A 17933-nucleotide genomic window follows, 5' to 3' on the forward strand; every position below is an offset into this window, starting at 1 on the left:
AACTGCAAGTCAAAGGTCAACCAGTATAACCACCATATGAGCTATGATCCTATGTCACCATGGTCACCTCCCGGCTTCATGTATATCTGCAATACGAAAGGCCACATTTTTCATATAATGGTCGGCTTTTCATCCCAGATACATATAATTTGCTTTAAGTAGGCCTACATATCATTAGATTTATAAAGGTTATTCGAGGACTGTTAAATGTCAAAAATGTCGATTTTAATCATTTGCCATCAAATTTGTATTTTATCTCGAATTTCGAAAAAAAATCTAAATTATTTGGTATCAAAATTTTATCGTATTTAGAATGCAATTTGGTGTGCCTGATGTTCTCTGTTCCACAAAAATACTACACAAAGGTGGGTGACCACGCCCTTTAAGTGCAAAAAGTTCTTTTATTGAAATCCTGTCCCTCACTCCCTGCCCACTGACGGTATAGAGGTCAGTGCACTGCACGAATGACAGCAAAAATGTGAAATTGGGCGAGAAAAGTGCTCAGCCAGCAACACTCTGCCTTTGTCAGACTGAATACTTTATCACCTGTTCACCTTTTCAAGATCGATATGGCGGTCAATTTGAATATGAAAAGCGAACGCACCTTCACAATGTCATTTGTGACGTTACTATTTGTGTTAGTTCGTGTTCATTGGACCAGTAATTTTGCCAAGGTGTTTTCGTGTGGTGTTCATCCATTCTTGTATTGACGGACCAAGCCGCAGCTCCAGATATCAAGATGGCTAGTTACAAGTTTGTTTTTCGTTTGTTGGCAATTATGTGTGCCGTAGAAGTTTGTCTGTCTTTACCTCATCAAGCCGGCAAGACTCGCGTAAGTAATATTCTTTCATTCGAACATTCTGACACGCTTAAGGGGTACTACACCCCTGGCCAATTTTGTGCCTATTTTTGCATTTTCTCAAAAACTATAGCCACGGAATAGGCCTGGAAGCGGCACTAGACATTAGCATGAAGCCGCATTCATATGTAAATAGCGTATTGTTATTTAAATTTGCGCCCAGACGTATTGAGGGCGACAGTCATGTTATCCAGACCGAGAATGTCTTGATGCGCCAGGCAAATTGTCAAATTGCTGAGTGAATGTGTATAAATCCCCTTTCTGTATAGATAATAAGCTAGTACATTTCGTGTTCCAGTTTGTTATAACAAAAAATAAGTATTATATTAAATATATTAAGTGTATAAACTTTGAAATTGACGTGAATTTGAAGTGCAGAGCTCCAAATCTAGCTAAATCGTAGTGTGAAATTATGCTGTGTGACCCCGTCTGCGTGGTAGAATTATATTCATAAAACATTGAATTTAACATATAATATGGGCAGCCAACCACGATTTATCAGCATTTAAAAGATATATTAATTAACAAAGATAAATAATCAACAGTACAAATGACAATTTAACTAGTAAACAAGTCTGAAATCTTAAAATGTTGCCACGTGATTTCCCGAACACATGATATGTCTACATGTGACCATTATTGAGATTTACCGAAGTATTTGGAGTATGGTGCACGGCTTGCAGGCAACTGTGTATTTCTTTACCTCCGTATAAAATCAATAATTCATGCTGGGAGCCAAGTAACATTCTGTCTGCTTAGTGCATATTGGTATTTTATTTTACTTGAGAGCGTATAGAAATACATAAAGACGAATAAGGCGCCATGATGGAAAGCTATGGAAGGTCAGGTCGGGTATCAAAGGTTATTTTAACTTCAAATACTACTTGTGTTTCACACCTTGCCTCTGTCACGTATTTCCTTCATGTTATTGACCTCAAGTCCTAATTTTGACTTTGCTATTGCAAAATGTCATTTCATATCAAATTAGTAGACTTTCTTTGAAACAAACATATCACTGGTGCCTGATGGGAATATCCGTCCGCCATTTCATTAAACTGGATCGTTTTCGCCTGGTTTGCGCCCAGATGTATTGAGGGCGCGCTATACTCTCATTGAACAGGCAAAGTTCGCAAAACTAACAACGTTGTTATTTGCCAATAGCAATTAACATGATCCAAGGGTCGAACATGAATTATTCATAACGGATCGATAACTGGCCTCACTTTCTAGCTAGTAAACCAGCGGAATTTTTCATAGGTTTTGCGTTGCTAATAGAACAACCGTGAATTTAGTGTCGCCCCCTTGCTATAGCGCATTGGTGAGGGGATGGATAAATGGCGAGTTAAGTGACGGTAAGTTATGGGCGAGTTACTGTTAGACCGTTGGGCGAGTTACTGTTAGACCATTGGGCGAGTTACTGTTACTGTCTGTTCAATTAGCTCAGATTCTTGAATTTTTAAGATATTTGAAAAAATAAAAAATTGTGGCCAAAGTCATCAAAGAAAAGTGTTAGCACAACCTTAGACCTAACGTGATTCCAAAATTCAATTTAAACCCCCATTTCTTTTCAATTTTGCCTAATTTTTGGCAGTTACTTGGGTCCACCAAAAGGGTTCGCGACCTTTATACAAATCGAGTGGGACGGTCCATTCTCAACTTAGGGCATAGACCCTATCCAATTTAGCAAAACAATCTGTCCACCAATCTGCCCTGCCATTTCAATTGTTATACCGTTCCGGTTATTGGATAGGTTCTATAGGGTGATGATGGTCCACCGGTTTTTGTTACACGAAATTAGATGGCGAATGGCGCGATTACGTTTTATGCATAACATTATTCTGAGCAATTTTTTTCCTAAACAATGACATTAAAATTTTGGATTTCGTTCTTATTTCAACTGGTTTACAATGTAAATTTAGTTTTGTTTAATACCATCATTCCTTCCCAAGAATATCAACGTTCGCTTGACTTTTTCAGATACAGTGACTTTACAAGAAATGCTTTCTGTAACCAGATTGTTTTAAATAATATTTTCTTGTATAAAAATTCATTTTGTTTCCAAATGTCCTTCTCATAGTTTGTATTCAACAAACAAAAACGAAATAACAAATTGAAAATTAGTGTAGTTTTATAATAGGCCTATAGGCTACACCTTCTCAGACCAATTTGCACAATAAATAAATAAATAAATATAAATAAATATAAATAAATAAATAAATACGCAAGGAATGTATTTATATAAGCTGGGCCTATTTTTAGGGTTTCAACACGAATTAGGCATACATTGTAGTGGCAAATATAGCTATTTTACTGGACAATACTTCCTGATGCGGATGGTCGAATAATAGCCCGACACATCATGGCCCTACGTTGCTCCTTCCTCACAGAAGGCCAGTGGAAATCGTAGCGACGGAGGTGCGAGTACCTCGGGCTAGTCGAATAAATACTATCTCAGCGCATTATGACATTCATCCCCATTGTTCTAAATGGATTGATTCAAAAAAGTTTATGGTACCCGACGTTCTACGGCTTTTTATAAAAAATATCGCGGGAAAAGACCACAATTGAAAAGAAATGGGGTTTTAAATTGAACTTAAGAATTTGAAAAGTATAAATCATGTTAGGTCTAAGGCTGTGCTAACACTTTTCTTACACAAATATCTTAAAAATTCAAGAATCTAAGCTAATTGAACAGACAGTAGACCATTGAGTGAGTTACTGTTAGACCATTAGGCGAGTTAATGTACTGTTAGACCATTGTGGAGTTACTGTTAGACCATTGGGTGAGTTGCTGTTAGACCATTGGGTGAGTTACTGTTAGACCAATGGGCGAGTTACTGTTAGACCAATGGGCGAGTTACTGTTAGACCAATGGGCGAGTTACTGTTAGACCATTGAGCGAGTTACTGTTAGGCCAATTGGCGAGTTACGGTTAGACCATTGGGTGGGTATACTGTAGCTTGGGGTGGGTTAAGGTGTGGTGGGTAGGATAGAGCGTGGGAGTTTGGTTAAGGTAATTTTGGGGTCATTCAGGGTCATCTGCGGTCAAATCACTAGATTGTCGTAGGTTTATGAAATTTGGTGGGAACGAACACTGAGTGAGACAAAAAATGTCAAGGTCATTTTGGGACCATCCAAGCTCAAATCGCCATAGGTCGTTGTATGTTCATGAAATTTGGTGGGAATGATTACAGAACAAAGACAAAATGGCATGGTCATTTTGGGGTCATTCCGACTATATGACTAAACTAAGTATCAGGACTCCAAAAATTACTTTGTTTTTGTGTGGGGGGTAGGATTCACTAAACGCAAATAGTTTCTTGTGTTTTCATCATGGCACAGAGATCAATAACAGGATTTGCATAAAGAATAGATTCCTATTTTTTAAAATGTTAGTTTTTACTGACCACATTGTCCTCTTTTAATTGCCAAACAAGTGAGGCAAAACGAAGAAAATATTACCATTTCATTCCAGCACCTATACAATGTGTGTAAGACTAATAGCGATATGCACACTGATTCAATGACTCATTAATGCACGCAATGTGTTTAGCCACCACTCGATCAGTGAAATCTGAATAAAACTGGAGATCTCTGGTTTTATTACAAAAACTTAGCTTTTACTGTAATTAAAGCGCTTCCAGGTTAGTCTAAAGTTCACATGCTGTACACCATTGAGTATTACAATCATGCAAAAAGTAGAAATGTAACTTTTAAAAAAAAGTTCCCATTTGTAAATTTAAATTTGTATTACAAACTAAATTCGCCAAATGGTCTAACCAGAACTCGCCAAATGGTCTAACAGTAACTCGCCCATTGGTCTAACAGTAACTCGCCAAATGGTCTAACAGTAACTCGCCAAATGGTCTAACAGTAACTCGCCCAATGGTCTAACAGTAACTCGCCCATTGGTCTAACAGTAACTCGCCAAATGGTCTAACAGTAACTCGCCCATTGGTCTAACAGTAACTCGCCAAATGGTCTAACAGTAACTCGCCCAATGGTCTAACAGTAACTCGCCCAATGGTCTAACAGTAGCTAACAGTAACTCGCCCTTAACTCGCCGCCACATAACTCGCCGCCACATAACTCGCCACCTAACCATTCCCCATTTTGACTGTAACTCCACATCTGTTGTCTGTGCTGAAATAAAATTTCCAGTGCAATAGTTGTAGTCCTTGCCCCTATAATATACATATCTTGCTTGTCACCAAATTACAGAGCAGGGTCACGTGACACAAAACTTCGGACGCTCTGAGAGGCTGCATATCAATCTTCTGTCACAGTTCCATAACAGATTCAAGAGTGAAGCTAAAGCAGCAGGCAGAGTTGGGGTATGAGGCTATTATTGAGTTAGTTTCCAATATTCTAATATAGTTTGGTTATTTCTTCATCATGCAGGCCTTATTTTACACGAAATTAGGATTAGGGTTAGGGTTATTAGAAGGATAATGGTTGGGTGTGGGTTCGGATTAGCATATACGAAATCATTTACATGGAGTATCAACTTGGGTTTTTTTTTCGTTTTTTTTTTTGAAGTTATTAAGCATATATAAAGATTCTAAAAAACGAGTTTGAAGAAAATTTATCTTCAAGTCCCAATTTTTTTTCTTGAGAAAAAGGCAGTTTTGTGATTTTTCTTCCATAGATGACAATGTTAAAACTATTTTTGTTTTTATCCGTTTGTCAAAATGGAGACTCTGATGGCTTTCAAAATAGAGTACCACATGCCCACGGATATGATGATTGATATAAAAAAGTTTGAAATTGACAACCAAAATCCGAAATATTTCTCATTTTATACCAAGAGAGATTTTCCAATTCAGAACAAAATATTTGATGTGCATTTTACGAAAAATGTCAATTTTAAGCTGTTGAAATCCAAAACGGAAACAAATTTCGTTCCTTCGGGTTGCAAGAGATACGATGTGCATAGAAATGGTCAAAGAGTGTGCTTTTGTAGCACTTTGGAGAAAATCATATTTTCAAATTAATGCAGATATCCCGTTTTGTCGGTTGCGTAGGTTTAAACATTGGATATTGATAAACTAATGATTGATGATCGATAATCGATAATTGATAATTGATTATCGATAATTGATTATCTACAATCGATAATTAATTAGCCATAATTAATTCCCCGCACAAACCCCCCCCCCCCCCTACCCAGAAGGAATCATCCTTAGCGATTCCCAATTTTGTCGGTTGCGTAGGCCTATAAATTTTTCAACATTGAATAATTGTTAAATGAGTGATTATTGATTATCTATAATCGATAATTGATTATCGATAATCAATACCCCCTCACACCCCCCGTATCCACAAGGATATCCTTAGCCATTTGAACATGGTAGTCTTTTTCATTATTTGCGTGCTACGGTTTAGAATTTAACTGAACGTTGATAACTGATTGATCATTGATTATCGACTGTCTATAATTATATCTCCTCCCCCACCCACACCAACTCAAACACTACTTAACTATGGCATCTACTAGCGTGGTGGGAAATGGTTCTGCATTATGAAATATTTTGGGGGGGGGTATAATAAATAAATAAATAATGGGCTATTACAGAAATTAACGGCACCTACCCTATAGAAGACTTGGGATTCCCAAAATAAAAAAAAATTGATTTACGAGGTTAGATGTGTCAAATTTGTCTTTTATAGGGTAGGCCCCCTATGTACCTTTTCTTTCTGTAATAGCCCAATGCGATATTATACAAATATTAACTGTCTATGAGTGTGATGGTCGAAATATAATCACTCGGTGAAAGATGGATTGTTTCATTCCACGAGCCGGAACGGCGAGTGGAATGGAACAATACATCTTTCACCGAGTGATTATATTTCGACCATTACACAAATTTAAGACAGTTAATATTTGTTTTATATCACTCACACATAAATTCTATTACTAAAATACTATTTAAGGTAGGAAATACATTTTTTCATCAACATAACACCATGTTTTGCCGTGATATGCTTCACATTTTGGGGTCCACCCCATAACTCAATCGGCGAGTCCAAGAGTCAACGCACGGCTTGGCGCAGGCGCACTAGGGCAGAGCACTATGATGGTAAAGACTATCACACGGAGTGGGTGATGGTAAAAATGATAAATGGTAATCAACCAATGAACTGTCTAGAATTTATGTATGAGTGATATAAAAAGTTTTGTGTGGGTGTCAGAGAAACTCACTGTAAATTCCTATTGCAATTTTTAAAGTTTTGTTCATTTCAAGGCATGAATTAAAAAAAAAATAAAAACCACATTTGACTTTTTAGACCTGCTACAGGAAACAAGCATGTTTTGACCCTATGTAAAGTTCGATGACCTTTTACCCCCCTTGGGGCCAGTTTATATTTTTGGGAACAACCTGATTATGTTTTAGGGTCATCTCAGGAACCTAAAAATGTTGATTTGGTTTGGTCCTGTGGGGGGTGTACAGAAAGTGGCCCTAGCTCCCCGTGTAGTAGACCTACATCATGTAACCTGATAGTCGGTTTCAAGTCTTTAAAAAAAGTTTTACTTTTTTGAGGTAATGGAAATTTCTATAATCGCTGAAAGAGCTTGGCTTTAGGTCTACAATGTTTGGGTTTTAGGCAATCAGATTACGACATGCTGTCACCTTGCCTTGGCAGCAGATGGAAGAATGTTGCCAAGACAAGCTTCAATTAGGGATGACCAATGAACCATCAACTTGAATAGAACACCCCCATAGACATGCAGGGAGCTCAACTGTGCACTGCTTGCACAGACATTTCTAAATTAATCTCATTCTTTTATTTTTCAATATTTTTCTGTAAAAATTGGAAGGTAATGCCAATTATATTTTGTAACTATCTTGCAAATTACAGCAACATAACTTATTTCATTTTCCTGTAAGTGCGAGTCAAAATTGGTCCATCGCCACAGTGCGCTTAATTGCCAGTGGCTGAGTTCAGCACTGCTCAAGAATGGCACAAAATATTCATGTCAATAATTTCAGGTGAAAAACGTGGCCTACTGAGCTGTAATTTGGCAGAGTTGCCAGTAATACCTCTATCATACCCTCTGTAAAAAGGTTAAAAAATTGAACAAGTAGATCTCGAGTTACAAATTAAATCACCAGCTTCCCTTTGGAATTTCCATACTCCTTTCGAATCATAAATGTGAAGTTTCGTGCCCATTCGATGTATTTTTCACCTGATTCCTGATTTCAACCCTAAACGTTTTCTTATATTTAGGCCTGAACCATATACAACTTGCTGCTGGCTATACCTTGTTCAGAACTTTCAAAAGAAGTACCTGAATGTGCAACCATAACTGTTTCAAAATAGCCCGCGAAAGTCATGCAGGTAACTCCGAGGTCATGTATTGAATTGTTTTGAATGAGGAATACTACGGGAACAAGCACCTTTTGTTAGAAGTCACACATGAGTATGATGAGTGAAGTGGATAACCTCTATTGTTGTGAATGAGTCAATGACCTTCAATGACACTTAAGATTTAATTTGCATACACCTACTAATTGGTCATATTAAACCCAATAACATTGAAATTTTTGGTTGTGAAAAAAAAAAGTTTACCTGGACTTGATTTTGTGCCATATCGGCCATCTTGGATGATTTTTGGCAAAATGTTCTCTAAATGCATGATTTCAATGCCTCGGTTTGAAAAAATAATTTATGCCATTGACTAGTAAAGTGCCATTTCATAAGAAACCTCTTTGATACTTTCACAATATGCTTGTTTCATGTTTGCATATATGTTAAAATAAAGAAATATATAAAGGTAAATATATGCTTATGCCAATTTTGCTCCCAATTGATATTTTTGGACCTTGTCATTTTATTTCGTTCCAATGACCGGTCAGAATGGGAAACTTTGAAAATTCATAATTCGAAACGTTTTTGACCGATTTTGACCATTTAACCACCAAAATACTTCTATTGATGAGTTCTATCCAGAAAACAATATTTTGTAGCAATAGGGGCAACATGAAATTTTGATGGTTATCCCTACTTCAATACACATGATGGAGGGGGTAGAGTAGCCTAATCTATTATGTGTTTGGTCAAATTGACTTGTAATATTATTTGCTCCACATGTGGGGTTAGCACTGACACTTGGGTGCAATATATGGAAATATTTATCAGTCTACAAAATATAAACATTCTGAGACATGAATTTGACAAACTGGAAATTGGGTTTTGCTTGACATCATCATCATCATCATCAGTCGGCTGCGGAGCAGGTGACTGCAAGCTTTCTCCAACTATTGCGATCAACCGCATTTCGCATAGTCTGTTCGCATTTGACTTTTTTGACCTGCTACAGGAAACAAACAGGTTTATTTTTTGGCCTTATCATGCAACTGGTAAAATGACACCAGATTGTAGAGAGATACCATCTAATATGAATTTGTTTCCCCGAAACATCAAAAATCCTGTCAATGCAAATGTCTTCAAGAACATAAATACTAACTTGCAATAATATCTCTTTTATGCAGCATTATTATCAATGTAATAATCATGTTATTTTAATTTCTTGTAGCTAGTATGTGTATAATTTATATAATATTAATTTTATGACTTTTATGTACCCGGTATAGTTTGAGCATATTTCAGTGCTTTTCCTCTTTTTAACTCTTTTTTGAACAAAGTTCCTCTTTTTTTCAATAGAGGTCACTCACACCCCTGCTGATTGCATGTCCTAGGTTAAAGAAGAAATAAATAAAATAAATGAAATTAAAACAAACTTGATCCCTGTGATTAGTATTTTAAATTGTTTTTGGAAATTTCTCTGAAGGCCAGCATTTGGTATAAAAAGGCTGTCACATGGAGTAACATGCACTTAAAGTTATTGTACATTTATGCGCCAACAAGAGCCCAACAAAATTACATGTTAGGCAATTATCACTTGAAAAATAACTGGATCATGTTGACGCATGAATTTGAGAAAAGTGCAAATTTCAATTTGATCACAAAATGTTCATTTTAATCTATTTGATTCCAGGCTGAAAGGTTTTTGAAAAAATATCATAGCAACAATGGAGAAACAGCTGACAAAACAGAAACATTATTGAGTGGCCCAGAGGACACATCGAACGAAGAAACGGACAAAACCGAAAGAGGTATGGATAACTCGGATGGCAAAGCGAACGGAGAAACGGAAAAAAGAGGTTGCGGTGGTGGGGATGGTATAGCGAACGGAGAAACGAAAAGAGGTTGCAGTGATGGGAATAGTATAGCGAACGGCGAAACGGAGGAAACGGAAAGAGATTTGAGTGACTCAGATGGCCAAGCGAACGGAGAAACTGAAATGCCGGATAACAAAAGTGAGTACTTGCATATGAGGGGATCGATAACATTTATTATCAATCTCAAAAATTTCAAATTGCTCATATAATGCAGCTCAAACTTTGCGGTTAGGTGTAACTTCGGCCAAGGAGGCTCAGAGCGCAGGTTTGCGCTTGTTGGGTCATCCGTGGTCAAAGGTCACGTCAAATTTAAAATTGAGGGCGAAAGTCGGGTCAAATTGCAAAAAGCTGCAATTGAGCTCATCTGTGAGGAAAGTGATCCCAGCCAAAGGACACGCCCTGATTTTGAGATCTGCAAAAAGCCAATAACCATGATAGCCGAAAACCGCGAAATACGGGTAACAGCCTAGTTAAGATAAACTGACTGAACCGAGTGAGAGGGGAGACAAAGCGAGGTCGCCAATGGAGGCTATGACAATGGAGACGATCAATGGAAATGGAAGTTGTTTGCGCTGGTAAATCAAATGACCAATGTTCAAATGACCAGTGCATAAAGTCTTTTGCATGAAAATGTATCCAAGGTTCTATCTAATTTTGTATTCTATTTTGAAGTTAAAATCATAAGATACGAACTTACTATTTTTCAGAATTGTACGAAGAGTTGAAACAGCAACGGGACTTGGTTCAAGCAATACAAACCCGCCTTATTGACATGGCATTAACACGTAAGTATTACTCATCGTGTTTTTGGATTATGCTCGTGTCTTTGGACCAATGACTGATCCCCGTGGTACGCCATATTTCAACTTGGGTGTATACTACCATAGCTATTAATAGTACACTATAAAAAACACCTAAACTTAAAACATTGATGCGCACGTAATTAACTTTCAAAGTTTATATTGTATTGCAACTTCATGGCGACTCGTCTTATGTACAGACGAGCAAAATATAATTTCGAATTAACGATATTGAATTCTGTATTTTGGGGATAAATGTCTAGTGCAGGGCCGTCGCCATGGCGATCCCTAAAAAGGGAAAGAGAGAAGGGGAAGAGAGAGGGATGGAGAGAGAAAAGAGAGGGAGGGGAAAGGGGGAGAGGGAGGGAAAACTTCATTCAGTTCGTAATCATGGCAATATAGGCCCTATTAAGCGGGTATAATGGGCCTACAATGATCATTGGTCAGGCGCGTTGAGATGTGGACATAGAACTAATGATTTTGCAAGATCGACAAAATATGTGCGCATCTCATCACCCTTCTGCGTCGCGCCCTTCATCAGCACCAATGAAGATTAGCCGTAGGCATAGGTGTAAATCCCGGGGTGATGAGGGATAAATCGCCCAATATATTGATGGAGGGTGGTCCATCACCCCAATGACCAAATTACCCTCACATTTGGCCATATAACCTAAAAAGTGGTAATTTTTGCGCGCTTCGCGCGAATTAATTCCACTTTAGTACCACACTTCACCACTGGTTTAGCTTCAATATGGTACATTTTTCCCGCGGTTGGCGCGCATTTGTAGCATAATCTGATTTTGTCACCAAAAGGTGCTGGATTCACTATACTTCCAAGAAATATTTTCAACCCCATCATCTCCCAATGTTAAGAATTCTACGCCACTGGCCATAGGGCATGGTGGCAAGTTAGTCCCTCCCCTGCTCAGTCGGCAGAAATGTTGTGACAAAATTTACGATTTGCATCTTCCTTTTGGTCTATTTTAGACAAACATTAAGACGGCTTGAAACATTTAGCCTTCGCGCGCATTTATCTCGGCAAACCCATTCTGTGAGTAGATTTGCGAGACGCCCCATTGGAAATTTATTTTTGTCATCTCAAACTTTGACACGATCACGAATCTCACAAATAAGAATTATAAATCCGTCCTTTCTATTATGTAAATCATAAACATGAGTGCTAGGGCAACACCTCTGATGCCCGGAATAAGCATAAAACTCATGAGCTGGATCAAAATACCCGCACTAAATTAACCATCTGGCCACATGAGGATGACAAACAAGATACTAGATGGCACAGTTGTGTTTCACCAAACACAAATATCAATGCCCGTGACCACACCTAACCCCCCTTCCCCTATTCACATACGAAAACTTGGTGAGCAGCTGTGAGCACCATGTGAAAACCCTTGTTTTAAGCTTTCAATTGATATACATGTAATGCTCATAACTCATAATACCCTACCAAGCCTTCACTCTCTCTTATATCCCACTAGACCATCACTCTCTCTCTAAAACACCACCAGACTGGGCCACACACTCTCTCTCTCTAATACCCCACCAGACCCTCACTCTCTTATACTCCACCAGACACTCACTCGCTCTAAAACACCACCATACTGGCACATACTGGTCCACACTCTCTAATACCCTACCAAGCTTTGACTCTCTCTTATACCCCCTCAGACCATCACTCTGAAACACCACCAGACTGGACCACACTCCACCAGACCCTCAATCTCTCTTGTACGCCACCAGATATTCACTCGCTCTAAAACACCACCAGACTGGCCCACACTCTCTAATACCCTATCAAGCTTTCACTCTCTCTTATACCCCATCAGACCATCTCTGATACCCCATCAGACTCTCTAAAACACCACCACTAGACCACACTCTAATTATACCCCACCAGACCCTCACTCGCTCTTATACTACAGACACTCGCTCTAAAACACCACTAGGCTGGCCCATACTCTCTCTAATACCCCAACAAGTTGTCACTCTCTTATACTCCACCAGACACTCACTCTCTCTAAAACACCACCAGACTGGACCACACTCTCTCTAATACCCCACTCCCTCTAATACCCCACTCCTTAACCAACCACACCTTGTCCCATCATGACAACCTTTTGAGATGGTCCAAGGAACCAAAATCAAAATGCCTACAAGCGCCTACACATAGCCTTTTAAGGGAGTTTTTGTCAAGTGATCTGTTTCCATGACTACGTACGATTCAGACCTTTATCATTGAAAACACAGGTAGTTAACAAAATACTACCTATTCGCCATCAAAGTGACGTAATAAATCGGATTAACTACCATAAAAATGGGGTAAAACAATTTTTGAAATACCGCGCTGCACTGGTACGTTCACGCGGTTCCTCTGCATTGAACCATATCAAACTGATCACTCGCACCTGTAAGATTAGTATATTTGAAAGGAGCGGTATTTTATTCAATCTGATTGCAGACATAAACAGGTGATGAGTAACCTGCTTGTAATACAGCGCGATACATTCAAAAATTGTTTTACCCCATTCATATGGTAGTTAATCCGATTATCACGTCACTTCGATGGCGACATTTGATTGGACTGCACTGCGCCATGATTATGGTGAATGACGCCGGTTCAAATCCTTTATCTGGAGCCAATCGATAAAAGCATGCAGGGCCTCCGTCTTTAATAAAGCCCCTACTGTAAATTGGACTGTGCTTTGTCTACGTTGTCTGAGTGTTCATTTCGTACGTGAAGAATCTTCAATACTGGCTAAATAAGCGACCTCGCTTCGTCAAAGGAGAGACTTTGAATAGATAGACGGAGCTAGACGGACGAACGATCATCATGATCATGGCGTTTGGGAATCGCAATCGCTCGATTACGCTACTTTACTCGGTGGCGACGTCAGGCTGAAGGAATCGGGGAGATGCTTCCCGTCAAAACATTTCCCCGATGCGCCCCCCCTCGTAAATTCCCCAAATTACGAAACTTTCCACTTTTAGTGTCATAATTGTCGATTATTATAATTATATTTTTTACAGAGGAAAATTTATCAGACCGACTCCGAGATTTGGAAGACACCGTGTATAATCATCATGGTGAGGCACCCGTGGCAATTATTTTTGAGGCACCTACGATAATGCCGACAACACAGAAGATGATGCCGACAACACAGAAGATGATGCCGACAACAGAGACGATGATGCCTACAACACAGAAGGCGATGACTACACTACCACAAAGAACGGAGCAAAAAGCGTTGACGGAAGCTGCCGAAGAGGACGAAAATGGAGGCGAGGGAAATGGGGGCGAGGGAAATGGGGGCGAGGGAAATGGAGGCCAGGGGAATGGAGGCCAGGGGAATGGAGGCGAGGAGGGTGAAGATGAGGGAGTCACGATAGCTCCAGCGGAGAAAAATGAGGAAGAGGACATGATGGAGGGAGAAGATGCTGCGGCTGATGTGGCTCTAGAAGAGGAAGCGCGTGGACTGGGCAAACTTAGGCATCATGGACGATTTAAGGACAATTTTATGGGAAAGATGGGTGAAGGTAAAAGGAAGGGCGTAAAGATACCAGAGAAAAAAATGCGGATGTTAAAAACGAAAGCAAGCATGCGCGCTCAATTACGCGCCAATATTGCTCGAAATCCTAAACGCGAATTTATGGCAACCCATCACAAACCAGGAAAACGCGGATCAAACGGTGTGGCATAAATTGTGCAGGAACCGGCATCTTTTCCTAAGCCCCTAAATCTTTATCCCGCGTGACCAAATTATATTGCAAATTTGGTTAATTTAGGGAACTAGGGCAAGATTGCATTAATTGAATACCCGAGTAGAAGAAAGGCCCTAACTCCATCAAAACTGTTTTTGAGGTATTAAAAAAAATATTTGGAAAAGTTTTATAGGCAGAATGTGTTCATCGTCAGGGGACTTTTTAAATACATGAACAGGTAGAAGCATGTAAGATGTTAGCAAGAAAATTTATTGTAGTGAAAAGCAGATTTCATGGATAAACAAAACTCCTCTTTTAATCGAATATTTATGGACGAAGGACCCAAGTCCATGCGACTTCCATGATTAAGTGTACTTGGAAGACTATTTAGAGAGTGTGGATTTGGGCCCTTCTTTCACACACACACAAGGAAGAATAGTCAGCTGTCAATAAAATGCTGGGTCTAACTCGCTTTTGTAAAAAATTGGGAGTTGGGCCCCCGGGTTGGGCCCTTCTTCCACTCGGGTATTCAATTGTTTCATAGCAGATGAACACAAAATTAAGTGGCTATACATAATCTTTGTAATACAATTTTGAGGATACCCCAATGAGGCAAAACCAAAGAGTACAACTCGCCATGTTTGCGAGTCTCTCATGGAGGGCAAAATAGTGTACCTTCGGATTATTTCGCCATGCGCTCGGCAAAATTCGATTTGAAGCACGTAGTTTGCGTTCTGTCGTGTCTGAGTGGTGTAACGTCCCGATGTAACGTATTGTGACAAACACTAGGATCCACAACATGCTCATCTATCAGGGCACGGTTCATTAACCCCAATACATTTGCACACTCATTGGATGACCTTTCACAATTTAGAAACAAAAACTCATACTCTGCAACTTGAAGTCAAATTTTGCACGTTGATTGTTTCATTGAGGTTATTGAATTACGCCATTGGGATGAGGCCATTGTGGTGCGACGCCCCGAGTTAAATTGCTCAAAGTTAATATTGTGTTGTCATCTTTGTGCAATTTAACGTAACATTGTAAAATGTTGCGAAATGTCAGTCGTTTTTGGAAAATTTGGACAATTTCTCCGGTGACCTTGTGACCTTGCACTCCATGAGGCGACAAACCAGGATGGTGGATTACCATACATGCATTTTGAATCTGTATTCCTTGGGTCTCATCTCTTCGGTAGACTTCAAAACTTATTTTTGTAAGATGTTACAATGTATATCAATGTTTTTTTACGATAAATATAGAAAATGACTGGCCAGTATCGTCCATAGAGATTTTGATATCGAAAATATAAGAAATATAAATTTATATTTTGCTGTTATACTATGAATTGGTCTTCATTAATACTACTAGATTATAATTATTGAACCTGAATTTATATAGTACTCCATCGCGTAGCGACGAGCGATTTGTTTTGTTATGTTGCGCTGCGCTACTGGTGTGCATGCTACCTCAATGGTCGAATACCAATCGCTCAGAGATCGAGTATAAATTCAGCTTTATTCATAACTTGCATGTGTCCACCCATATTTTAATAATCTGCATTTTAAATTCAGGAAGAATGGGCTGTTCCTCTTAAAGAGGAAGCCCCGCCAGAGCAGTTCTTCTGAGGTGATCCGAACCTGCCTGGTTATCACATTTTCTCATTTTGATAGGTGCTTATTGATGTTTTAATGTTAGTACATCAATTAACACATGTCAAATTTAGAGATAACCTTGTCAATGATTAATTTGATTACCAGGCAGGTTTTGTTCACCCCAGAAGAACTGCTCTGGCGGGGCTTCCTCTTTAAATCCACACACAGACACCACCTATGGAAGATATGGCCTTCATTTCCCCACAGGGAGTGTGAATTTCAAATGCGATTACAAGAATGGGCGACTCCGTTTGAAATCTACACTTCCTGTGTGGGAGATTAAGGTGACGTCATGTCTTCTATTGGGGGTGTATTGAATTCAACTGGATTAGCACATGGTTCGAGGCTTTACCTCGGCAATCCAAAGGCCTTCAACGCCGTTTCCCGCTACGACCGTAATTAAGGGACGAAATCAAAACTCGATCGGCGGTCAACCGGCGGTTCAGTCCGGTTCTAAAAAATGAAAACCGGACAGAACCGCCGGTTGACCGCCGGACGAGTTTTGGTTTCATCCCTAACTGGGGAATATGCATTATTCAAACGGCACAGGGCTATTCAGAAAAAATGCCCTCCCCGTCCCCATAGTGGATTTTAGAATTCCAGCTTGTTTGTTTGGAATTCCAGATTCTTTAGTCCACCAACATTTAAAAAAACAAAGGAATATCCAGCTTTCAAAATTCTGCCTTGGATATCCGCGTTTTTTCGTCAACAACTATCCACCTTTGTCATAATTTACCACTTCGTTGCCGTTGGCGGCGTTTGGCTGCACATCAATTATTACGGAGTTATCAAAAATAGTAACTCCAGATTAAAGATTTAATATTCATTTTATTATGTTTATCTACCTGGATGACTGAGAATATTCACAAATTTATTACGGAGTTAGCGAACTGAAAACTGTGAGCCAGGCCAAAGATGTAAATCACATACGCCCAATTATGCAATTTGCCAAGTAACTATCGGGACTATCTAGTTGAGACTTGGTACACATATGTAGTACATATTGTGTTTAGCATTTTGCTAATTTCTTGACAAATTAAAATGAGCTATAATAACATTGCAGATTAAATATTCTATTATACTTGTACTACATATGTACCAAATCTCGGCTAGATAGTCCTTATAGTTACCATTGCATATTAATTGAGTTTGTAATTTACATCTTGGGCCTCGCTTTCAGGTTTCCGCTAAGCCAACTCCGGTATGGCATAATTGGAGTTAGCAGAGCCAAACGGTAGCGAAGTGGTCAGTTACGAAAAAGGTTGACAAAAAACCCTGGAATAGTATAGTTGCTTCATAAAAGTATTAAATGCCTTAGTTGACAAGATTTTACAGAACATGAAAATTCTTGGCATGTACAGTTAGCAAACATCGGCCTGCAGATTTTCGTAAAGTTGATTGCTTTAATGACGGTTTCTTGGACAATGTTTTCCCACATAATACCCAACCATTTTGATTTTGAATATTCATAGGATACAACGGGGATGAATTTGAATAAACCGATGACCACAAAAATGTCGTAGTTTTATAGTAATTATTGATTAATTATAGTTTTGGATTTGTACATGTTTCGTCACACGTCGCGCTTTCCGTTCTCCGCAGCGTTAAAATCGGGAGTTTTCGATTTCCATGACCATGGTTCTTCGACAGTAAAACACCAAACGTTATTGTCGACGACACTACAGTTGGCGGACTCTTCGCGTGTTGTAGAATTCGG

The 17933-nt window shown here is 39.1% G+C and overlaps 1 protein-coding gene across 1 annotated transcript; it reads left to right on the forward strand.

Annotated features, from left to right (window-relative positions):
- The first annotated feature begins 627 nt into the window (after positions 1 to 627).
- Positions 628 to 15293, forward strand: LOC140141891 (uncharacterized). Its single transcript, XM_072163761.1, has 4 exons — positions 628 to 832; positions 9861 to 10182; positions 10752 to 10829; positions 13890 to 15293. Exons 1-4 carry the CDS (start codon positions 740 to 742, stop codon positions 14558 to 14560), a joined length of 1164 nt encoding a protein of 387 aa, XP_072019862.1. The 5' UTR covers positions 628 to 739; the 3' UTR covers positions 14561 to 15293.
- The last annotated feature ends 2640 nt before the right edge of the window (positions 15294 to 17933 follow it).

Source organism: Amphiura filiformis, chromosome 20, assembly GCF_039555335.1.
Source record: "Amphiura filiformis chromosome 20, Afil_fr2py, whole genome shotgun sequence".
In the NCBI taxonomy this organism is placed as follows: Eukaryota; Metazoa; Echinodermata; class Ophiuroidea; order Amphilepidida; family Amphiuridae; genus Amphiura; species Amphiura filiformis.